Genomic DNA, 25968 nt, shown 5'->3' on the forward strand with positions numbered 1-25968 from the left:
CTTTCGGCGGGGGATCAGGTGACGGCAATTTGTCTTTTACTATAATAATTTTTAAAAATTTTGAACATTCACTACATATTTTGATCACATTTCCTATGTTTCAGATAAGAAAGAGATTGGTGAAATTTATCTTTAGCACTTTTCAAACTTCTTGGTTCTTGTCTAGTTTATTTCATGAGGAGGTCTGCTAATTTGCTCTTACTTGAACCACTTTCCTCTAAAAGTTTAATTCTATCAAAAGAGAACAACACTTGTGTGCAGTTTATCTTATGGGCAGTTGAATGATATGTCTATTTCATATGCACATGTAATTCAGATGTCAAATATTAATTGGCTGAAGTTTGAAAACTAAGTTAAAAATTTGGAAAAATTTGTGGTTTTTCCTCTGAACTATTTTTTTTTTTTGGCTTCTTCAATAGAAATCTGTCATGCATTTTTGTCTCACTGTACCAGTGTGCCAAATTATATTCAAATGGCTCCTCTGTTGCCCCAAAATACTTCCCTTCTCTTGTTAATATGTTGCATCCCTTTTCCCATATTCTGAGACACTCTCTTTTGCCACGAATACCCCAATGTATGCTTAAATACTGATATGTTAACAAGTTCAATAAATTAAAGGCATATATAGGTAATTTCATTGCAAACTCAAATCCATAAGGGTGTCAAAAAAGAAGACCTGATCAACTATGAGTCTAGCAGGCAAGGAAGAACTTTCAGGATGAAGGGTACAGTCAGACTGCCTGCCTTTGCTCAAGGTGTTTCAGCTCCACTAAAGTTCAGGCCCATTCTCTGTGGGGATCCTCTGCACTATGTTTTAGATCTGAGGTGTCCCCAAGAAACCTCATGTGTTGCAAAGGTGATTTCATCATGGAGGTGCCACAGCTGACTTGCTGTGGGGAAGTGTGGTGTGGTCAGAGGAACTGGGTCACTGGTGCCATGGCCTGGAAGGGTTTATCTCCTCTCAGGCTCCTCCCTTCTCTACTTCTGATCAGATTTTCTCCATCTAGGCCCTTCCATCATGCCGTTTCTGCATTGGAGCCATCTGAGCATGGACTGAAACTTCTGAAAGTTTGAGCCAAAATAAACATCTCCTTTAAGTTGTGGGTGTCAGTTATTGTGGCCAAGGAAAAGACTAAAACATTCCTTTTACACCTTCCCAGAGCAGCCTTCCCAAATTCTCCAATTACAGTTTCTTGCTCCCTTCTCTTCACTGGTAACACACTTCTTGGACCTGAGACTGCAAAGTTAGGGGACACAGTGACTTCACATTTGAGGGGAGAGTTCCTGGCATCACCTATGGGCTGCACAAGCAAAATGGTGTGTTGGAAGGAAGCCAGAGAGAGCCAGAGCAGAGGGGAAGTGACTATGAACTACCTTGCTGGCCACCGGCTCCTAGAGACCTCAGCCCACTCACTGTCACTCCCTGGCAACACCCTTCTGCCCTGCCCAACCAACACCCTGCTTACTCCCTGCCGGGTCCAACCTCCAGCTTGGCAAGGCCTTATTTGGCTTCTGCCAGTGGATGTAGCTTACTAAGCAGCAATGCAGAAACTGGCCTGCAAGCTGATCATGACCACGGGCGGGATGTATACTCTGTGGATCTGAGGGCATTTACTTGCCTTCCTGGTAGGCTCCTGTGGGTGTAACAGGGACTATGCCTGGGCCTGCCACATTGTGCAGAGGCAGAGCCTGGGATTACCAGAGGGAAAATGATGGGAGGGAAGAGCTGGTGGAGGTGACAAGAGAAGCATGAACCTGATTGACAGTTCCCTGCACAGAGAGGATAAGGGCTGACTGAAGGGCACACAGCATGCAGGGATGGGCCTGGTCTGGGTTAGAGAAAAGAATTAACAGATTCAATGTGCCTGTCATCTACTTTCAGCTTGGGCAACCTGCTTTTATTTGGATGGTTAGGTGTCTTTCAATTGCTGCCTTCCTTCCTGAGCCCAGTCACAGGTATGCTGGGTATTTTAGTCTGGTCACAGCTATATGTCTGTCTCCTCACTCTCCTCACAACACCACTCCTTGCATGGAGGACTCTTTCTTTATGCCATGCCACCTTGGATGCGAGATTTTGTGAGGATGTGAGACTTTTCCATTAATTCCCACATTACTCCCCGTGTTTCATAAGACCTGGCAGGAACAGCGCAAAGAACCCTCTCCTGCCTCAGTGCACAGGACCCTTTGCTGGGTGCTCCTAGGCTTGAATGATGGTGCCAAGTATCAAAGAGCCTCAGTAGGCCTGTTGGCATAAGTTGGGGAGAGGACCAGTGATGAGAAAAGGGAAAGCCAGGAAGTGTGTGAAACCAGCATTTGCAGATCAGGGTCCCTTGACAGTGCCAACATGAGGATGGCAAAGAGTTGGCAACAACCACAGTATTTCTATTCCTGGCAGTTGCTCTCCTCACCGTGTCTTGCAAGTATTTTCCATGGTTCGGAATCTTCCATTTACAGACTTATCTCCATAGAGGTACCATAGGCCCAGGAAATCCCAGCTAGGTCCCCAACTTTGAAATCAATGGGTTCAGTTATGTGTTTCTCAAGTGGATATATGACTGTAAACTCCATTTTTGCAGAAATGGCTCATTGGCAGAGAAGGTACAGGGTAGGGACAAATGAGTACAGAGGGTAGATCTGTGATAAGTGCTAGAACTGGGTGTGACTGCACACACCTGTAATCCCAGCACTCTAAGGGGCTGAGGCAGGAGGATCACAAGTTTAAACTCAACCTTGGCAACTTGGCACTTTAGAGAAACCCTGTATCACAATAAATAATACAAAGACACAAAGGATTTAGCTCAGTGTCTTGGCTCTGTATTCAATTTCCAGCACCACAGGGGAAATGAGGTACTGCCAGAGTCTCCGGTGTGTTTGCATCCAAGCAATCATAGCAGAAATAGGGAGGGAGTGTCTGTTAGAGATCCTCAACAAGGACTATAAGGGCATGAGGAACCTTGAAGAAAACCCAGCCAACTATGGGTCCAGGAGGCAAAGAGGAGCCCTCGGGATGAAGGTCACGGTCTTGCCTCTCTTCCCTGCTCAAACTTCTGCTCCATTCCTTCTGCTCCATCAAAGGTAGCTCCCACCCCCATTCTGGGGGTCCTCAGAGGAAACCCTAGAGAAGTGCTCCCACGCTCTTCAGTTAAAGCTTCTTGCTCCCTCCAGGTGACTGCTCCACTCATACCAGTGACTGCAAAGAAGTGGACTCAGTGACCCCCAGGTTTGTCTCAAAAGCACCTTTAAAAGATGACGAATGAAAAAGGCAAAGGAGGAAGAGAGGCAACCAAGTGCGGCACACTGGCCACTGGCTCCCTGTGACCTCTGCCCAATCAGTGCCACTCTGTAGCAGCACCCACCTTTTCTGGCCACCCAGTGCCCCACCTCTTCCCTGATGGGTTCGAACTCCAACCCGGGCCACACTTCAGTGAGGCTGTCTGTGGGTGAAACAGAACACATTACCAGCAGCACAGGACGGGCAGGCAAATTGACCATGCAACTGGACAGACTTCCTACCCTGCTGAGCACTGTGGCCTGTGGGCTCCTACTTATACTAGTTCCAGGCCAAGGTGAGAATCTTGCAGAAGATGACAGGTACTGGGGTCACATTTGGCAAAGTATGCAGAGCCAGAGCCAGAAACTGAAGGCGGGGAGGAAGTGAGGTAGAGAGAAGTGTCAGGGAGGGAGGAGATGGGGGAGATGTTAGTTGATAGTATGGGAACTGTGTGCCCATAAAAATGCCCTAATTGAAGCCTCCAAGATGGGCCTCAGAAGCACTAACAGAATCAGGGTTGTGTGAAGAAATTGAACTCCAAGGAAGAGTCCAGTATGAATATTGCTAAAGAACACAGGACAGGTAGGTCTGATGTCTGGCAGAAGAGCTGGGATTTAACACATTTCCTTCTTGTATGTTTGGCTGTGTCTATAGCCGCTCTTGGCCCTTAAGTGTAACAGTAATGATAGTAATAACTTCCTGCTGCTCTTTGCCTCTGACTGTGACATTCTCTTAGCCAGGAAAGTACCCTAGCACTCTCCAAAGGAAAGGTACCTGGTCTTCAGGGACAGAGAAGTCCCTGGGCTCTGCCTCCCAAAGCTGAACTGAGAGGTTACTGGGTCTGAACTCCCCAAGCCCCTAACCTTGGGCAAAGGCAATGATTGGTTTTCAGGGCAAAGGTGATGTACTCTATCATAGTCAGGTAATCTTAGGCTCCTTATCAGGAGCTGATGGCCAATGGGCTCTACTTGCTGGGTGTGTTTGCAGCCTTTGATCTTCTGAAGGAAATGTTCTGGGTGTGAGATCTGATATCGACCCTTTCCCAAAGCATTCTGGCTTGGAGGAATCCTCACTACCTCACTGCTATAGCCCACCCTGCCCAGGGTCTTCCTTTATGTATTATTAACCATACATTTCCAGGGCAAAAGAATTTCCAGACCAGAAGAACTGCCCAACCTAATCTATGCCTCTTTCCTAAAGTCTTTGGCTAGGATTTATGCTCATTCACTGTGGTTGAGGAGCCTTAAGAGGGCACAGGGATGGGGCCCACTCTTTTCTGTCTCATTTAAACTTAGGTTCTCACAAGAACCATCAAGGACACCGTAGCTTCCATGTTCATTCCAGGATGATGCCTGAGAACATAGGCCTTGGTTTTCACTGAAATGGTCACAAATCTAGGCCTTTCTGGTTCTGAGCTTTCCCCCTCCTAAAATAGGTAAAATCTCACACCACTGTATGGAAGGCTTCCTCTTCAAGGATACAGCACCATGGATATATCCTATCCCCCAACAGGCACATGGCAGCAGGCTCTGTCCTGTGCTGTAACAAGCATCAGGCATCAGTGTGTGGTGGCCACAGTGCATTACGTGGACAGAGATGCTGAGAGAGAACACTTTTATAAATAACTAAAACCTATGCAGTGTCATAATATAGAATAGCTTCTGTTGTGTCTAATTGTAGTCTGTTTAGCTCAGAACTAACAAGACACTGGAGGCACTAATTACTGGATAGGCATTTTGTCTTACCCTGAGATAACAGGGCACATCAAGGTCTTGAACTCTGGAAAGACTGAAGCCACCTGATCATAAAAGTGTCAATATAAAAAGGACCACTGCCAACATTCGCTCCCATGACCCTGAACACCCCCTTCCTATGGACTAGAATAGATAACTAGGCAAATCTTAAAGGTAAACTCCCCAACTGCAAAGAACTGTTACATCTGGATTGAAAAGATTAACTATTTTGTGACCGTGATTTAAACGGTGAGAATTAAATGTAACCACCCAAATGAAGTCAAGGCTGTGAAACCCTATAAAAGGAGGAGTTGTAACCCAGTACATCGTTGGTCTGGGTATGGCTTATTTGTGATTGACCCTTATTAACAAGTAGATTTGTTATTTTAATTCCATTTTGCTGTCTCTCTGTGTGTCATTTATTTATTCCTTCCACAACAATGCCAGCTGGCAAGGTATCATGTGTACTAGGGAGAAAAGTGCATCTTCTACATGGAAAGATGTTAAACTGCCCTGTAGGGTGCCTTAGCCTTCTTAGCAAACTAGATGTTTATCCACACAGATCTGATGGGGAAGGGAGCATTAATGCCCCATGAAGTTTTGGGGTATTTAACTTTTTTATATTGAATTTAGCCCAGATCTGCCACATTCTACAGAGAAAAAAATTGTGACAGCCTAGGCTGCTGCCCAGGAGATGTCATCTGTTAGAGATGGCAACAGCAGGGGAACTGTGGGCCTAACTGGACATCTCCCTGCACCCTGAGTCCCGGGGAGAAACAGGACTGAGGCAGGGATGCACAGCATTGATCTGAAGTAGAGAAGAGTGGACAAGCACTATGTGCCCATCACGCATCAACAGCTATCAGGACTTGGACAACTGGGTTTTATCTCAACATTTCTATGAAAATCAACTGCTTCTTCCCTTTCACCCAGAAGCAGGTGAGGCATTATATGGTCAGTGACAGCTTTGCATTTCTATCCTAGTGCTCCTCACTGTACCACTCCCTGCAGGCAGAATGCTTTCTTTATATCATTCCACCTTGAGTGTGAGATCCCTGAGGATGGGAGACTTTTCAGTCAATTTCCAGCCCTCCCATTGCTTCACAGATATGGCAGGGTTAGTGCAAATTCCACTTTCACCAAATTAGCATGTGAAACACTTTGCTGGACAGTTGTAATGCTAAGCGCTGGTTGTGAGCCTGAAGAAGCCTGAGTGGGCTTCGTGGGATATGCTGGGGCCAGGACTAGCGTCAGTACTGTTTGTCTTAGTTCAGGACACAAATGAGGACAGTGATTATGGAGCAGGTTCCCTTCACATTGCTGAGGTGAGGATGGCAAGGAGGTAGCAAAAGCACAATGTAGGACGGAGCTGCAGTGGCAGACCCAATACTGATGCAAATCTTTCTATCTTCAGCTCAAGACTCTGCCAGCCCCATCCGGGACACACCCACGGGGCAGGTGCGGGGCAGCCTTGTTCACGTGAATGGCACTGACATGGGGGTCCACACCTTCCTGGGCATTCCCTTTGCAAAGCCACCTGTAGGACCACTGAGGTTTTCGCCACCTGAAGCACCTGAGCCCTGGACTGGTGTGAGAAATGGAACCGCTCTGCCTGCCATGTAAGCACTCGGGGGAGCTGAGGTAATTGTCTACACAGGGAGGGTTCAGCTGCTCTGAGTTCTGGCGAGTTTGAAGTGATTCCAAATCCCATAGCAATTTTTTTCTGCTTTGCTGGATTTCTACAATGAATGGGTGAGGCTGCAGAGGGTGGAGAAACATTGACAGGTCTTGGTAGTGGGCCTGGAAGCCTAAAGGTAGTAGCTCCATTTCCAGAAAAAAGGAGCAGAGATACATTTCTTCCATAATTTGCATTATGCCTATGGTTCTGTTCCACCAGAAGTGATTCTGGGACAGGTTCAGGTTAGCTCTATCAACTTTTGAGAAACTCTAACTAAGCAGCAGACATGGTAGATGCCTGAGGAAGGCGTCAGTAGTGACTCCTGGGAAACACTACCCTGTACACTCTCTGTAAATGTTGACTGGGCCAAGTTCCACTGGTCACGCAACAAGTCTACAATGTTTCAAACTGAGATCTATGGGTGGGATGAGTTTCCCTAGCAGTTGAGTCTTGGGATGAAGTATAGCCACTACACTTCTTTAGAAAACAAACCTCTGTGCTCACTTGCAACATCTGTTTGGGGATCCTTCCCTGTTCCAGAAACAGGTGGTTATAGAGATAAAAGGTGAATGTCAACACCTACAGCCAATGGTTCCCATAAAGAAACCAAGTAGTCATGATTTTCCAGCCTCAGGATGAGTGGGATCCAAGGCCCAATCAAACCTGAGGTTTCCCTGGAAGTCTGAGCTCCATGCCAGGTTCTTCTGAACCTCTGGTTTGGGCCTTGATTGTCAAAGAGTTTAGAGAGAGATCTTGTGTGTATAAGGGATTATGGGTGCAGGACACTGAGGGCTGGAAGCAAGTCTGGACCCAGAGTCTGGCTTTGACCACTGCACAACTCCAAGACTAATTGCCAATTTCTTCAGGTGTCTGCAAGGTTCTAATGCAACTGATGCACAAGTTTCGACGCTGCTAGTTGCAACTGTGCCTTCCATTCTCATGTCTGAGGACTGCTTGTACTTGAACATCTATACTCCAGCCCATGCCCACAAGGACTCTAAATTGCCTGTGAGTGTCAAACTATGATCAGCTGGGAAATGAGAAGATATTTCTTCTTCAAAATTAGAATTGGGCTGGGGATATGGGTCAATGGCACATCACTTGACTACTAAGTGCAGTACTCCAAGTAAAACACTGAGCAACACACACACACACACACACACACACACCAGAAGGAGAAAAAGATTAAAAGGAACAGCTTGGGTCTTGCTACAACGTAGACCCTGCTGAGAAGCCTCTACCTATGGGATTACCATGTGGGTAACTGACCCTAGGAGTAATGGGACCCTAGATAGAGATTAGAATTTAGTGCCAAGAGAATGCCTTCCGTGCCCAGGAAGTGTAGTTTGACATCACCAAAGATTTCAGTCGTGGTTTATATATTGGGTCAGTGAGATTAGCTAACACTTTTCATTGACATTCAGGTGGGACAGTCAAGGAAAGCCCGGTTCATTCTGATTGGAAAGGATCTGAGAGTAATGGAGCCAGTCTTGCATCCATAGGGTAAATGGTAAAATCTAAGAGTCCTGATCTAGTTAATTGAAATTGGGACCATCACCCTTGGCCCAGATAGTGAGGTCCCACTCGAACTTCTGCCTATGTGAGTAGCTACACAGAGTCAAAGCAATGGATAATCTACATATAACTCAGGAAGGTGTGAGCTGGGTGAGAGCCATGCAGCATCTGTCTTGATTTCCCCAGGTGATGGTATGGATCCATGGTGGTGCACTAGTTGGAGGTATGGCCTCTCTGTATGATGGATCCATTCTGGCAGCCTCTGAGAATGTGGTGGTGGTCATTATTCAGTATCGCGTGAGTGTCCTGGGCTTCTTTAGGTGAGTCTGCGGCTGAGGTAGGAAATACCCAGGGTTGGAGTATACCCTGGACCAGCCCATAACCTCTTTGCCTGCCACCTCCAGCACTGGAGACCAGCATGCCCCTGGCAACTGGGGCTACCTGGACCAAGTGGCTGCCCTACGCTGGGTGCATGAGAGTATTACCAACTTTGGAGGCAACCCCGACCGGGTCACCATTTTTGGAGAGTCTGCTGGTGGAACAAGTGTGTCCTCACATGTCTTGTCCCCCATGTCTCAAGGACTCTTCCATGGTGCCATCATGGAGAGTGGGGTGGCTGTTCTGCCTGGCCTCATCTCCACTTCGTCTGAGGCTGTCCGCACAGTGAGTGCCCTCAACCTCCCCAACCCAAGCTCCTCCCTCTCCACTCATGTTCAGAGCCTCTGCTTGTGTTAGTTCAGTGGGGACAACAAAGGAATTTGAGGTGCCTTGAAAACAGATGGCTTCCGGCGAACTGCTGAAGGTCCAAGAAACAGAATTCACACAGCTCTTCCTCTCCCAGGCTGAGTACATACCTTGGCAATCAAAGCCTAGGAACCACCATAGGCAGAACCATGTCAGCAGAATGGATGACCTCTTTGAGGAATGGGGAATTTGGAACAATTTTACACCAGTTCCAATCCACACAGAGTACCCTGGGAAATTTGGGGATCATTTGGACTCAACCTATTCCTTGAGCACACCCCTTTCCATGCCTGAGAGTATGAACCAGCTCTCTTCATTCCATTTATAGGAGGTGGCCAGACTGTCTGGCTGTGGGCAGGTAGACTCCGAAGCCCTGGTGAGGTGCCTGCGGGGCAAGAATGAAAAGGAAATGCTGGATATTACCAAGGTCAGGATGAATGTTTTCAGATGTGGAGTAAGGGGACTCATGACGTGTGGGAGAGACAGGCGCTACTGCTCTGGGCTAATTACCTCCTCTCCATGTCTTGGTATCCTCACAGCTCTGGATGAGACTGAGGGCCTGGTACACTAAGGCCATTGGGCATTATCTCAGGTTGTGCAGAAGCATCCTGGCATGAGTTAGAAAAGAGTGGAAACAACTCACTAGGCCTGAGAAAACGTGTAAGACTTGACCTCAATCACTGACTTTTAACTTCCCCTCAGAACTTCAAGATCATTGCTGGTGTAGTGGACGGGTCTTTCCTGCCCAAGCACCCTGAGGACCTACTGGCCTCTCCTGATTTTCGACCTGTCCCTAGCATCATTGGTGTCAACAATAATGAGTATGGCTGTACCCTTCCCATGGTGAGGCCCAGTCATATGGGGCATTGAATCAGGGTGCAGGGGTTCTTAGGAGTGCACTGATATAGATCTGTCCCACACATGACTCCAAATTTCCTCTCTCTAACACCTAGTACCTGGGCTTCCCTGACAATCTGAATCACACAGACAGAGCGACTATACGGGCTGAACTGCAGAAATTGTCAGCATATGTGGTGAGGCTCCTGGGTTCCTGATCCAATGAACATGGCTCCCTCAGATTCCTGTCCCTTAGCCATCCCCACAGACAAAGGCTGAAGTATGTCTCTGTGGGTGGGTCACCCCTCAGCCTGATCATTTGTAACATTCCCAGTCCCAATCTAGGGCTCATCTCCCCAGTTTGACCTGGTCTTCCCTACCCTGGAGCCCACCTAAACTGCCTCTCCATGGTCCCCCTGAGCTAGAAGTTGCCTGCTAAGTTTGGTGATCTGGTGATGGAAGAATACATGGGAGACACTGAAGACTCCCAGACAATCAAAGTTCAGTTCTTGGATATGATGGGCGACTACATGTTCGTGATCCCTGCACTGCAAGTAGCACATAGTCAGCGTGAGTACATTTAAAACTGAGGCCTCACTATCTAGGGAGCAGCTCAGATCTGCAAGTTCAGCTCTGGCCCCTTGTCTTTATCAAGCTACTAGTGCCAGGCACTTGATGTCCTTCATCTCAGTAAATCCTCATATTGAAATATGAGTAAGACAGAAATGCTGGAAGTTTCACATTTTTCTACTTTCTAATATGAAACCATAGTTTCCAAAACAGCACAGTATTAGACAAAGACAGAAACATAGACCAGCAGAATAGAATAAAAGACACAGAAATAAACTCCATCTAAGTACATCCATCTGATTCTTGAGAAAGGAGCCAAAATCATAAGTCAAGGGAATGATAGTCTCCATAACAAATGGTATTTAGAAAGCCGAAGAGCCACAAGTTAAAGATCAAGACCAAACTCTTAACCCTCATCTACAAAAATTAACTCAAAATGGGACAAAGTAGAAGAAAACAATAGAAGTCGTAGGCCCAGGCCTTGTTTCCCTAAATAGGGCTCCAATACTACAGCAAATTTCAGCTAGAACAGACTAAGATGACTACATCCAGTTCGAGGGCTTCTGCGCAGTAAAGGAAACAGTCAACAGAGTGAAGGACAGCCTACAGCCCAGGAGACAAGCTCCGCAGGCTCTTCTTCCAACAGTGGAGTAATAATGTTCAGAATATCAGGAGAACTGAAAACATTTAACAACAAACACACAGACAGAAAAACACAAATGCAAAAATGAAACCCAGACAGGCCAATAAGTAAACTAAAATTAATTGAGAGACACTTCTGAAAAGAAGTGCAACGGGATGTGGTGACGCACACCTGTCACCTCAGCTCTGAGGAGGCTGGGTTGCCTAGTGAATTCAAGGGCAGCCTGACTACATAGAGACCCTACTGCAAAATTTGAAAAACAAAAGCAAAAGCAAAAGAAGAAGCACAGATGTTCAATAAGTATATGAAAACCATTCGATTTTTTTTATCCGTCAAGGACGTGCAACTCACGGCTACGTGGAGATTCCACTTTACTTGAGTCTGAAGGGTGTCATCAGTCAGTCACTGTGGCATGTGCCTTTAATCCCAGTACTCTGGGAGACTAAAACAGGAGGACTGCAAGTTCAAACCCAGAGAGGGCCACTTAACAAGACTGTTTCAAAATAAAAATTTTAAAGTCCTGAAAATGTGGATCAGTGCAAAGGCCCTGGGTTCAATTCCCAGTACCACTAAATACATACATACATACATACATACATACATACATACATACATAATACATACATGCTTCATTGGCTTATGTAGACTTGGCAAGGTCGGGTGCTGAGTTGAAGAATAGAATAGGCAATGGCTTTAGAAGCCTAGGTAACTTTGGTTAAGGAGAAAATACTTCCAATGAGTAGAGGAATCTTCAGAGGAATAGAAGCTGGCAAAAAATCACAGCCTCTTCTAGACTCGGAAATGAGATACCTAAAAGAGAATAACTTAGCAAAAAGAAAGAGAAAAAGACTTTCAGGAATCAAGTAGGAGCCCACAGAAGAGACTGCAATCACTGAGCAACTGAAGACAATGCAGGGAAAAGAAGGAAGCAGTCTGGAACCCTAACTCAAAACACTTAACAAACAGACATTAAACAACACCAACCCCAAAACAAACCCCAAACAAATCCACGAAATGCCTAGATGCCAAGGAGGATGCAAGACAGTGGGGCAGGGAGTATTTCTGCACCTCACTGATTGTGGGAATGTGAATTATACAGGCACTAAGCAAATCAATATGTAGGTTCCTCAAAAAATTGAGATAGATCTACCACTCACCCAGCTGTACCACTCCTTAGTATATACCCGAAGGAGTTAAAGTCAGCATACAAGGGTGAGTAAAAGAACAGTGAATATTTAATTTTAAAAAATTAATACAGTAAAGGACACATTCCCTAGAATGATGTTTGAACCGAGGAGGAGCATATCGATTTTTTAGGGGGATTAATGACAATGCATTTTTTTACTGTAACAAATTCTTAAATTTAAATTTCATTGCATTTTCTGATCACACCATGTACTATAGACAGATCCATTTTTACTGAGGTGAATTTCACCACAGGTAAGCTAAGGAAATAGCCCAGGTGCCCATCAACAGATGAGTGGATAAAGAAAATATGGCATATGCACACAATAAGCTATTACTCAACCTAAACCTAGAATGAATTCCTATCATTTGTATGAAAATGTAGAGAACTAGAGATCATCACATTTTAATAAGCAGACTGATGAAATTAAGTATAGCATTGCACGTTTGCTCTCAATATGAAGAATCTGGGGACAAAAAAATACAATAAAGAAAGAAAAAAGAGAAAGATAACCTGAAAATAGAAGGGGGAATAGTAGAGATGAGGAAGGAATTTAGGGATCTGAGAAGGAAAGCTCAAGGGTCGTAACTGGGGGGAAATCTTTGTATTTGTACAAAAATACCAACAATGAAAAGCCCTGGTCTGTATAACAAATATGCACTAATAAGAAAAATCCCCATGCTGAAGTGTAAGAGACAGACATTGTACAGGTGAGGAAATTTAGGAGAGTAGTGTGCAGTGATTTGCCCAAACTTCTCTGCTGAGACGTTCAAGGCCATGACTTATGCAAGGCCCTTTCCATTACTCCTGCTCTAGCCTCAGGTTCCTGACACACTATCCAGATTCTAGCCAGTTTTGACTTAAGTATGATGTTACTAAAGATGAAGCAGCAGTGCTCCAGGTGAGCAGTCACCAAGTCACAGCCTCTCTACATCCTCAGGTACCCATGGCACTGTCTACTTCTACGAGTTCCAACATCCTCCCACCTACCTCAAAAGCATAAGGCCTCCCTACGTGAAGGCGGACCATGGCGATGAGGTTCCCTTTGTCTTCAGATCTTTCTTCCAGGGCATCTCAAGTGAGTGTTCCCTGATGTCCATGCACGGGCATAGAGTTCTGGCTTGGTCCCTGAGGAGTGACTGCCCTCACTGTCAACTTGAGGAAACTGAGGCCCAGAGAGGAAATGTGATTAGTAGCCACAATCTTACAGGTGAAAAGCTTATGCCGTGATTAGAATGTAAATCCTTCCACTCTAACCTGTGTTCTTTCTTCCAACTGTCCCCACCTGACCACGGCCAGCAGGATGCACAGTGGGGATGTTTCAAAGGCATATTTGTTTCTTGAATGACTTTCCAGTGTCTGCAGAAAGAAGGGGACTCCTGGATAAGAATGATTCCAGGATCTACTCAGCTAGAGGCTGGGATGAGAAAAGAAACTTAGGGAAGGAGGGGGCCGGCTCCAGGGTGTGTGGGGGAAAAGGGGATCAGGTTTGGCATAGATTTAAGCTGCAGCTGGGTGGTGAGTGTGGTGTAAGGAGGACAGCAGGATGAGGGTCCTCCAGGACCTAGGCCTCTGTCTTCCTTTCTTCAGTTAATTTCACTGAGGAGGAGAAGCTGCTGAGCATAAGGATGATGAAGTATTGGGCCAACTTTGCCAGAAATGGGTGAGATGATGCCCCTACCCTCAACCTCCCCGAGGGACTTCTACCTACCAGACCCTCCTCTAGTCTGTGGACCTCATTAGCATACACTGTACTAACAATTACATGGTAACAGTCTCCCAATGCCAGGGCCCACATGGATATAGAAAGAGAAGGGCCTTATTAGTACAAGTCATTTATCACTTTCTCACTGACCTGGAGTGCAGGGCACATGTTGTGGTTCAGTCACAGCCTGCTTCTGAAAGGGAGGGAGGAAAAAGGTCCAGGCTCACATGAAGGGACACTAGTGGGAGGGTCCTTTCTTTCCTATCTGGAATCCTCCAATGGTCCCTAGGCCTGCTTAGCTTCCTGGACTGACCAAAATCAGGGCACTGAGGGCTGAGATGTGCAGGTCTCAGATTACCCTCCCTCCTGGTGGGAGGGTGTGTCCACAGGAACCCCAATGGGGAGGACCTGCCCCTCTGGCCTGCGTTGGACCATGAAGAGAAGTACCTACAATTGAACATCCCGCCTTCTGAGGGTCGTGCCCTGAAGGCCTCTAGGCTGAAATTCTGGACAGAGACACTGCCTCACCAGTTGGGGGCTTCCCAGGAGAACTATGCAAGTCCTCAGTGGCCTTTGTGCTCAAGTCTGCTATTATTTGCATTGAGTCTGCACACACTGTGAGGGCCATTGCGGCATGACCATTGTGGATCTGCAAAGAGATTGATCTGTAGCTATTTCTTCCTAATTGATTTGGGGTTTAAAAGATCCACACATCTAGCAGAAGTCCTGTCACCTGTCTCCGAAAGTCCTTCCATCCATGGAGGTGTCATCCTGCATGCAAGAATTCTCTTTGCATTTTCCTGACTCCCTGATGATCCCTTATCCTTCTTGTCATAATGGCATTAATTTTCCTTCTCACCTCATTGTTTTACTTGAACTTTTTTTGGCTCCTCCAATTAAAAACCTGCCATGTATTATTTTTCCTAATACAAAGGTGCCATACTGTGGTCAATCTACATTTTTGTTACCACAGAGCATTTTTTATGGGTCATTTAAAAGCTTGTCCCAACCCTGGTAACCCAATGTTTTCACTTCCCTTATCTCTGACCCCCTTTCTTCCAAGGGCACTGGATTTTCCAGGAAGAAAGTTTTCCTAATTTAAGAATACTGTACTGATTAAAAGATGATGATGCCTGCATTACCCACCCTGGACTCCAGGGGGCAGAGAAAGATAACATTAATGCTGGGCTGAGGCCTTAGCGGAGGGAACGGTCATTCCTTTCAGGATCCCCTGGATAGAGAGATCATACTTCCAATGTGTCCTGAAAGCATTATTGAGTGCTTGCTAGAAATATGCTTTTGTATCGTTTTCAGTTCTCTGGATGCATAGTAGGATCTTTTGGTATTTCTTAAATTTTAGTGGTTATCTTATTTTTAAGAACTTCATTGTAAAATAATTTAATACAATTATTTTCAACCACTTTAGCTGCAAAGTTTTCTAAATGTGATTAAATATCTGAGAAGTCCAACCACCAGAACATCGTGTTTAAAAAGTTTTTTTCACTGCAAAAACTCTCATGCCCCTGTAACAGTCATCACTACCTTCCACCTTACTTCCTGGCAACTTCCTAACTGCCTTCTCTTGCTATAAATTGTTCTTTCCGCAAAGTCATATAAGAGGAGTCCTTTGTGACTGGCTCTATCATTTGGCATATGTCTTAAGATTCAAGCTGTACATCTCCCTCTACTGGGGAAAGGGGGCAGCATTACATATAGGGAGACACCATACATGTCCACTCCCCAGGTGATAAACATTTGAGTGACTTCTGTGTTTGGCTTTTTTTTGGGGGGGTACTGGGAATTGAACTCCTGCCCTTGCACTTGTGAGGCAGGCGCTGGCACCGCTGAGCTATTTTTAATAAAGTTGCTCTGAACACTTTCAGATGTCTTATGTGGACACATGGGAAATGAGACTTGAGACTTGAAAGGGAAATTGCTGAGTTTTATGACAATTGTGTGTTTAGCTTTTAATACTGAAATCTCTTCCACAATAACCACAACATTTTGCATCCCCCTTGACAGGGACATTTGCTGCACATCCCCACTATGATTTGGACTTGAGTCATAAATTTGAATCTATTCAATGAATATATAGTGATATCACTTTGCTAACGGCGCTGGGGATTGAACTCAGGCCCTTGCACTTGTAAGGCAGGCAGCAGAACCACTGAGCCAAATCCCCGGCCCCTGGATTTCTATTTTTTGCTTCTGCTTCAACCTTCCTATTTGTCTCTGTGTTTCTCACCGGCTGTTTTCCTTTTTCTGCATCACTGTGTGTGTGTGTGCGTGTGTGTGTGTGTGTGTGTGTGTGTGCGTGTAAAATTTCAACACTTTCCCCCAATACTCTTGAGATTTTTCTTCATTCTACTTTTGGGGTAGGTTACTGGGAATTGAACTCAGGGCTTTGCACTTGCAAGGCAGGAGGCAAAACCACTGAACTAAATCCCCAGCTACTTTTTTACTATTACCTTGACCATCATTAATGCCAAGGCTTTGTTAAGGTAATGCAATAGTACAGGAGAACATTGGGATAGCAGTTGTGAACAGCAGTTCTGCAATTAGGAAATTAGGAAAGAAAGAGCACTATACTGTCTGTATCATATCTAGGAGTTTGGATCCTGATCCAGATCTGGGAGGAGCTGGAAATCTCTCAACACCCACAGCCCAGTAATTAATTACATAAAGAGACTTAAGGACAGAAGAGCATCTTACTATCTAATGGGTTGGTACCAAAGTCTTGAAGCAGCAGGAGTTGAAGAGGAACTATTGAATTAATAACTGGCCTTTTTGATTGGGTGGAGGTTTTGATTCCCTGTCTCCTGTTCTTTGCTGACTACTCCAACTGATTCAGAATATTGTTCCTCCTAGAAAGTTCCTAAATGCATTGGTTGGGACACTAGGCTTGGTGAGCCCAAGCTCAGTCAGGGCTGCATAGATAGGCCATGGCTGGGCTATATATAGAGGCTACCTGAGGTTAAGCCCAAATCACTTGCTCTGGGAAGTCAGGCTGCTGCCTCCTTCTGTCTTGGCTGTATCCTGACAGGATTCTCTGCAATCTAGAATCTCCTAAAAGTTTATCTGTCTCCCAGAGTTATCATAGTCCTGGTGGAGCCCTATGGGGTCCACAGAATTGGTATCAAAAAGTTCTGTTAAATGATTGTCAAGAGAATCAAAGACATTGTACTCTGTATCTTGAGATAGAGCCGCAGGGAATAGAGGGTTGAATCCTTAGGATTGCCACAGTCTCCAGTGTGTTCCCATGAAATAGCCCTGATAGAATAGGGAGTGACCCACAAATACTCTCAGATCAGGATTGTAAGGGAATGAGAGACCTTGAAATGGACCAGTCAATAATGAGTCCAGCAGGCAGGAATTCCTTTCAGCATAAAGGTTACAGTAATACCTCCTTGCATTTCTATGCAAGTATATTTTCTAATGCCAGTCTATTTCCTTGAGCTCCATCAAAATTCGTTGAATTCCCAATTTATAGAGATACTCCTTAAGTTTTACATCGGGAGCATACCCAAAAAGCTTCAGGTGTTTAAAAGGTGATTGGATCATGTGGGTGCTAAACCTGAATTGCTGTTGGGAAGTGGGGTGTAGTCAGAGGATATGGATCACTGGAGGCATGATCTTGAAGGAAGGTTATAGCTCTCTCCCAGAATCCTCCTTTCTTTTCCTGCCTTTTGGCCACCGTTACATGGACAGCTTTTCTCTGCCTGGGCCCTTCCAGCAGGCTACTTCTGCATTAGAGTCAGCTAAGCATGGACTGAAACTTTTGAAAGTGTATGCCAAAATAAACATCTCCTCCCTTATTTTACGTGTATCAGGTATTGTGCCTAGGAAAGTGACTGCACTCCTTGTACATCTCTTCAAAGCAGCCCTACCATATTTTCTTATTACAGCTTCTAGCTCCCTTCTCTTTACCTCTACAGTCTGTGCGGAACTGCAACTGTAAATTCAGTGGATGTAGAAAAACCCAGTTTAAACTGAGGTTTTCTGGTATCACTCAAGGCCTGCAAAAGTCATATGGTGTATTGAGAGGAAATAAAAAATAGCCAGAGCAAAAGGGAAAAGACCATGACCTGCTTGATGGCCCCTGGCTTTCAGGGACCAGGGCCCACTCAGTGTCACTCACTGGCAGCACCACTTTCCCTGCCCACCAGACTGTGTGATTGCTCTTTCAATGTCCATAGTCCAGCATAGCCAAGGATTTCTTCGGCTGCCTGATGGTGAGTGCAGCTTACTGCAGAGAAGTTTAGGAACTGACCTATTATCCGACTCTGATCATGGGGTTGGATGCGCACTCTGCAGAGCTGAAAGCACCTGCTTTTCCTTCTGGGGCCCAGGATCCTGAGAGTAAAGATCTTGGTGTGGCAGAGACCATGCCGGGCCTGTCAAAAGTGCAGAGTCAGAGCCTGAGACTGTCAGAGGGAAGATGACAGGGAGGAAAGCACTGGTGGAAATGACAACACAAGCAAGGGAACCATGAGCCTGATAGGACACCTCTCTGCAGAGTCCACCAGGGCTGGCACAGGGGTACACAGCACTGACGGGTGGGCCTCATTTCTTATAGAGGAAAAAAATTACCTGACACATGTCCATCATTCATGTAACTTCACAACAAGATGAGTACAATTTATATTTTTCTGGATGGTTAGGTGTCTTTCAATTGCTTCCTCTCTCCTTGATCTCAGCCACAGGCAGGCTGGAAATTTTATGGTCTGGTAACAGGTGTAAGTCTTTCTTCTACCTCTCCTGATAACTACTCCTTGCATGGAGGTTGCTTTCTTTGTGTCATATCACCTCCAGCATTAGAACCTTTAGGATGAGAGACTTTTCCATTAATTCCCACTGTCCTCCCTGTGCCTCACAGGACCTGGCAGAATTAGTGCAAAAGATCACTATATATAAAACACCACCCACCAGGCATGCAGGGCTCTTGAGACTTTAATTCATTACACATTATTACTATTACTTTGATCATCATCATTGCCAGGGCTTTATTAAAATAATGCAATAGTGGTGGAGCACATGGGCCCTTTCACTTTAGCAGTAGTAGACAGCAGCCCTGGGATTAGGAAAGAGCACTGTGTTGTCCAGTTCATATCTAGGAGTTTGAGTTGAACCATGACCTTGCAACAGAAAGAGCTTGGGCTCTCTCAGCATCCACAGTCCAGGTATAAATTAGTTCAAGAGACTTAAGGACAGAGCAAACAGCTGGCCAGTCAGGGTCTGGGACCAAAGGCTTGGAGCAACAAGAGTTGGATAGGAGACAATGAATCAACAACTGGCTTCGTTGATTAGGTGGCGGTGATAAATCCCTGTCCCCTGCTCTGTGGTGGCTATTCCAATAGACTCAGAGTACAGTTCCTCTTAGAAAGTACCTAAATGGGTTGTTTGGGACACTGGGCTCTGTGAACCTGGACCCACGGGGCTCTGCAAAGAGACCATGGCTGGTTGCCAGGTTGAGCTCAAACCATTTCCTCTGGGAAGTCAGGCTGCTGCCTCCTGTTTTGGCTGTATCCTGGAAGGAACCTCTTAGACTCTCTTATATGTGGGCCTGTATCTCAGAGACATCATGTGTGTCTGTTCCTGGAGATTATACCGGAAAAGCCCTGAAGGGTCCACAGCATTGGAACCAATAAGTTCTGTTAAATGACTGTCAAGTGGATAAAGGACAGTATACACCATCTTTTGGGATAGGACCACAGAGAAACCACAAGTGGGAGGGTGGGTAAGCAGAAGAGTGAGTCCTTTAGATGTGCTGCAGTCTCCAGTGTGTTCCAATAAAATAGCCATGATAGAATACAGAGTAGTCTGTAGAGACCCACACAACTGGACGATAAAGAGATGAGGGGACCTTGAAAAGGACCCAGTCAACAATGAGTCAACAGGCAAAGAGGACTTTTCAGTATGGAGGTTATAGTCAGACCTCCCTGCCTTTGCTCAAACTGTCCCTTTGAGCTCCATTAAAGTTAAATCTAATTCCCCATCTGTAGTAATCCTCCATTTTATGGTTTGGATCTGGGTTGTCCCCAAAAAGTTTCATGTGTTTAAAAGAGTCTTGGATCATAGGGATGCCAAAGCTGACTTGCTATTAAGGGGCGGGTGTGGCTAGAGGTAGCGGATCACTGGCGACATGACCCGAACCCTCCCAGGCACCTCCCTTCTCTTTCTGCTTATAGTCATCATTATTTGAGCAGATTTGCTCTGTCCAGGCCCTTCCACCATTCTGTTTCTGCATTGGAGCCAGCTGAGCATAGACAGAAATTTCTGAATGTAAACATCTTCTCCTTTAAGCTGGGGGTCTGAGCTATTGTGACCAGAAAAGTGACCAAAACACTCTCTTTAGCCAAGTTCCTAATTACAGCTTCTAACTCCCTCCTCTACACCTCCCACTGTCTCTGCAGACCTGCAACTGCAAAATCAGTGGACATAGCAACCCCCAGTTTGAGGAAAGTGTTTATAGTATCACACAGGGCCTGCAGAAGCTACATCGAGTGCATTGAGTGGAACCATAGCAGAGAAGGTGCCATGCCCTACTGGTCATGGCTTGCAGTTACTGCTGGACACTCAGTGTCACTCTCTGGCCACCCAACACATACTCCCTGCCAGGTGCAAACTATACACTGGACAAGGTTTTGCTTGATTGCTTGCCATTAAGTGCAGCAGTGAAGAAATTGGCGAGAGCTGACCAAGACCTTGGGGCTGGAGCACAACACTCTACAGAGATACAGGCATCTGCTTCTACTCCTGGGGACCAGGGTGAGGCTATCATAGGTGTACAGTGACAGGAGAAAAGACCTGGTGGAGATGACAACAAAAGAACCATGACTCTGGCTGAACACATCCCTATAAAGAGGACCAGGGTAAATGAAGGGTACAAGGCACCCGGGGATGGGCCCATTATGGGTAGAAAATAGTTAGTAGACACGATGGGTCCATCATCTATCTTCACAACAATCTGGATCAGACAACATACTTTTATCTGGATGGTTAGGTGACTTTCAATTGCTTCCTCCCTTCCTGACCCCAGCCATAGTCAGGCTGGGTATTTTATGTACATCTGTTTCCTAGCTCTCCTAACAACACCACTCCTTGCATGAAGAATGCTTTCTTTATGTCATATCACCTCCAGCCTGAGATCCTTGAGGTTGGGAAACTTTTCCACTGATTTCCGCTGTCCTCCCTGTGCCTCACAAAAGCTGGCAGCATTATTACAAAGGACCCCCTCCCGCTTCTGTGATAATGTGTCAGTGAGTGAGCATCCTTTGCTGGATGCTCCAAGGCTTGAATGATAATGCCAAGCGCCAAGGAGCCTGAGTGGGCCTGTTGAGGTAGGCTGGGGACAGGCCCAGTAAAAGGAGTGGGAGCTGAGTGGGAAAGACTAGAAGTGTGTGAAACCAGCATTTGCATATCAGAGTTCCTTCGCAATACTGAGCTGAGGGTGACAAGAAAGTGGCATCACCCACATGTGGGAGGTAGCTGGCTGGAAAGATCTAACCTGCTTTGCATTGCCTTCCCACAGTCCAGGACTCTGTCAAACCTATCCAGACAAAACACATAGGCTATGTGGGAAATTCTAGTCTATATGAAGGGCAGCGACATGGGTGTCCACAACTTTCTGGGAATTCCCAAGACTACTGTGGTTTGTGCCCCTCTGAAGCTGCTGAACCCAGAAATGGTAAGATAAGTGGTACCTTCAACCATCCCAAGTCAGCTTTCTTGGGAACTGGATAAATTCAAACCCTCATCTGAACAGGGGCTTTGCTCTGGATTCTGAGCCTTTCGTCTAAATCCTACTGCCAGTTTTCCTCTGCATTGGTGGGATTCCCCAAATGAGTATTCTGAGGCTCCAGAGGGTAGAAGAACTTTTCCAGGCTTCTGGGTGAGGGCTTGGTACCCAGAAGGTATTATCTCTAGGTTCTCAAAGAACAAAGCAGAGACATAATGTCCCCTGATTTGAGTTGCACCAACTGTTTGCTGCCTTCAGATGAAGCATCCCTGGAAAGGTTTGGATTGTCTGTGAACACATAGGAGCCCTGAACCCAGACTGTAGACTAAAAATCCCTAAGGAGTGCAAAATAGTGGATCTTTGGGGACCCCATGCTCCACACCCACTATGCCAACCAAGAAGGTCAAGTGCCATTGGCAAGGAGCAAGTGTATGTTCTTATAAGAAGAGATTGATGGAGATGAGATTGCATGAGTGTCTGGTTGTTTGATAAGGGACACCTCACTGCTCTTCTGTGAGACACCAACTTCCCTTCATCCATGCAGCACCAGTGGGGGAGCTTCTCCCTGTCCAAGGCTGAATATGTACTGGAATAAGTGATGAATGCCAACACTTCGTTCTCATAGAAACTTAAGAGTGAGAATTTTCCAGCTTCCAAAAGGAATAAGATCCAAGACCCTAAAAACCTTGAAGCCTCTCTGGAAGTCTGAGCTCCATCCCAGGTCCCCAGAGCCCATGTCCTATGCCTTGATAGGGAAGGAGTTTAAAAAAAGAATTATACATAAGCAGGTCATCAGTGAGATTCAGAGCTGAGGTTAGTTTGGAGCAAATCTGAACCCAGGGTCTGGTTTTGACCACTGCACAAACCCTGGAAAAAATCTTCTGCTATTGATACATGGTGTCTGTAAATCCTAGCATAATGAATGCAGAGGGTCTCAACCTTTTGAATTTGATCCTATGAACTTCTGTACCTGCCCATGCTGATAAGGGCTCTACCCTGCCTACGAGTATCAGATTGTGGTCAGCTGGGCTTTGGAGGAAATTTTTTTCTACAAGAAGATTATAAATATATAGCTCAGTGGGTTCATCAACCAGCATGCATGAGGCAGTGGGTTCAAGCTCAGTCCATGACAGCAAGACCAACATGACTGAGAGAGACCCACCTAATCTCATCCGCATACTACCAAACTGATGTTGGCTGCAGTGTTTAGTGACCTGTTGATGGAGAGTACTTGGAGGACAATGAAGAACTCAGACTCTCAAGCCCAGCATCAGGACATGATGGGAGACTTCATGTTCATGAACCCTGCACTCGAAGTAGCATATTTTCAGTGTAAGCACATCTGCAACTGAAATGTGACTCCATAATAGACAGCTCAGAGATGTGGTTCCCAGGTGAGGTAAGAGGTATTCAGGTCTGCACTCATGCCTTTATTGGGTCTATGGAACCAGGAATTTACATCCCTTATCTCAGTAAATCCCCATGGCTAGTGTAGGAAACAGATAGTAGCCCCCATCCCCACATTGTACAGATGAGGAAACTGAGTTTAGTAACACTCAGTAAGTTGCTCAAACTACTCACCTGGGAAGTATAAGGTCATAATTTATCCAAGACCTTTCCCACTGTCTTTGCTCTACCCTGGGGCCCACTACTTCATACCCCAGATTCCAACCAGCTTGGGACCTAGATACCTTGTTTCCAACAGTAAGGCAGGAGAGCTTCAGATGAAGTCCCACCACAGCATAACCTGTCTGTCTCCCCAGGATCCCATGGCTCTACTTCTATGAGACCCAGCATCAATCCAAGTTCTAGAAAGATATCATTCTCACCCCTAGACCTCCTGAAGTCTGCTCTTACTCTTAGCTGATCTCCAGACACTAGGGGGTCAAGCACACATTATCATTGCCCCTCTCAAAGAGGTTTAACTGAAGATCTTTCTTTGAATGGGCTTGGTGGAAAGAAGGTCCAGACACATCCAGGAAAAGAGATACATGCCTTGGCCCCTCTTTCCAGGAAGGTGTCTTCCTGCCTTTCAAAATTCCCCTCGATGCCTTCTGACCCCTTGGCCATCTCCCACTCACCATGAGGGTCCATGTGATTCATTTTCTTTCTCACTTCATTGTTTTCCCTTAACTTCTCCCTCCCTACCCTCCCCAAAAAGAACCTCTTAATACTTTTTCTCACTGTATACAGGGGCCAAATTGTGCTCAATCTGCCTCTTTGTTCCCCCAAAGCATTTTCTCTCTGTCATTAGGAGGCTGTATTCCTTTATCGTAGAGACCCTTGCCTGCCTCTGCCCCTCTGCCTCTGACCAACTCTTCCTCCTGAGCACCTGTTTTCCCAGAGGGATCATCCCTCTTCCTTCATACACTATGCTTAACCATAGAGCCTCTGGATGTAGCTGCTTTCTGTTACCACACTTTGCTCTTGCTTTAATGTTGTATCAAAGAAATCATTGTGACTAGCTCTGTCTGTTCATCTAACATTTTTGAGATTCAAGCTATACTTCTTTCCGTTTATTGTGGGATGGCATTCCACGTAGGGAGATGCCACACATGCCCACTTCCCAGGTAATGTACCTCTGAATGACTTGCCTGTCTGATTTTTTTTCTGTCTGATTATTTTTAATAAAACTTCTCTACACATTTTCGGACACATCTTTGTGTGGACAAATGCCCTCATTTCCTTTGAGGTAAAGATCTGAGGGAGAAATTGCTGAGTCATGTGACAAGTATGTGTTCACCCATTAAGGAAAAAGCCAAACTTTTCCACAATGACTGTACAGTTTGCCTTCCCATCAGCCATATATGAGAAAGCCAGTTGCTACACATTCTCATCAACAGTTGGACCTATGGGTCTTAAATCTGGAGTTTTAATCTCTGTTTGCATCTTTCTGTCTCTGTCTTTTTTCTAGAGCACTGCATGAAGTGTGATCAGCAAATACAGTAATTTACAAATAAAAATTTTTATATAGATTACACTAAGAGACATTGCCATTTACTCCTTCTCAAAATACTTGCCTAGTACATTCTTATCACACTGTGCTTGACAGTTCTGGAGGTCCTCTTTCATGGACGTATATCTGGGCTGCCCCACTGTCCTGAATCCTTTTTAAAGGTTTTTGGAGTTTCTCTCAAACAAAACCATATGATGTATCCTCTTCCACTGGATCTGACATTGTGGGACCTCATGTTCTGCCTCAATTTCGGAATGACTATGAAAGGTAAAAGTTTTGTATCAATTCAGGATGTGGAGGCAGGGATGACAATCCTGTAAATGTCCAACCCACCCCCCCAAGAAATGCTCCTGATAATTTTCTTCATTCTATGTTGTTGATGACAGGCCGTCATCAATGTCAGGGCTTTGGTAAAATGGTGCCACAGTGATAGAACCCATGGGGATGTTCACCCCAGAAGTGATAGAAAGCAACTCCCAGATTAGGAAGCAGCACTGTGCTGTCCTGTTATCATGAAGGAGCTTGTACAGTGATCTGGAGCTTGGAGATGCTGGAATCTCTCACCACCCACAGCACAGCTATTAATCAGATAAAGATTATGATGTGCAGTGAGAGCCTCTGCCCAGGCAGGGCTGGGACCATGGCTTAGACCAGCAGAATAGAGGCCAGTGAATCAACAGCACGTCTTGCTATTTGGGTGGAGGTCAAGACATCTTGTCTGCATTTGTGTACTGGTCACTCCAACTTCCTCTAATATGGTCAATCCATGAAAAGACTGAGAAAAGATGATAGGGATTAGCTCAGTGGTGCCACCACCTGCCTCAAAAGCACAAGGTCCCGAGTTCAATCCCTGGTACCAAAAAAATAAAAAATAAAAAAAGATGCTAGGGACTCCGGACTGTGGGATCCCACTCCTTGGGGGCTGTATAAAGAGGCCAAGGCTGGTTGGCTTTCAGTGGCAATAGAGATCACCTGATATTGGGCCTATATACGTCCTCTTACCCAGCTGGCCTGGCACTGGTGACATGTGCACTGGGCCTAACAACCCAGAAGTACAAAAAACACAAAAAGGAGGCAGCTATGCCCTGTCTGCTGGCAAGGCTTCCTGCAACCTCTCCCCAGTCAGTGCCATTCTCCAGAAGCACCTACCTTGTCTGGCCCATCCAATACCCCACCTCCTCCCTGCTGGGTTCAAACTCTGACCTGGGCCACATTTCACTGAGTCTTCCTGTGGGTGAAACGGAGGACAGTCCCAGCAGCACAGGACACGCAGGCAAACTGACCATGCGACTGGACAGACTTCCCACCTTGCTGAGCACTGTGGCCTGCAGGCTCTTAATTCTTCTAGTTCCAGACCAAAGCTAGAGTCTTGCAGAAGATCACAGGTACCAG

The 25968-nt window shown here is 45.8% G+C and overlaps 1 protein-coding gene across 1 annotated transcript; it reads left to right on the plus strand.

Annotated features, from left to right (window-relative positions):
- Positions 1-3490: 3490 nt before the first annotated feature.
- Positions 3491-20394, plus strand: LOC104854069 (cocaine esterase). The gene is made up of 13 exons (XM_033757900.1): positions 3491-3566; positions 6419-6623; positions 7549-7690; positions 8384-8517; positions 8602-8860; positions 9270-9368; positions 9644-9784; positions 10204-10348; positions 13118-13255; positions 13768-13840; positions 14272-14437; positions 18079-18114; positions 20296-20394. Exons 1-13 carry the CDS (start codon positions 3491-3493, stop codon positions 20392-20394), a joined length of 1713 nt encoding a protein of 570 aa, XP_033613791.1.
- The last annotated feature ends 5574 nt before the right edge of the window (positions 20395-25968 follow it).

Source organism: Fukomys damarensis, unplaced genomic scaffold (genome assembly GCF_012274545.1).
Source record: "Fukomys damarensis isolate Sample0158 unplaced genomic scaffold, DMR_v1.0_HiC HiC_scaffold_32, whole genome shotgun sequence".
Lineage (NCBI taxonomy): Eukaryota > Metazoa > Chordata > Mammalia > Rodentia > Bathyergidae > Fukomys > Fukomys damarensis.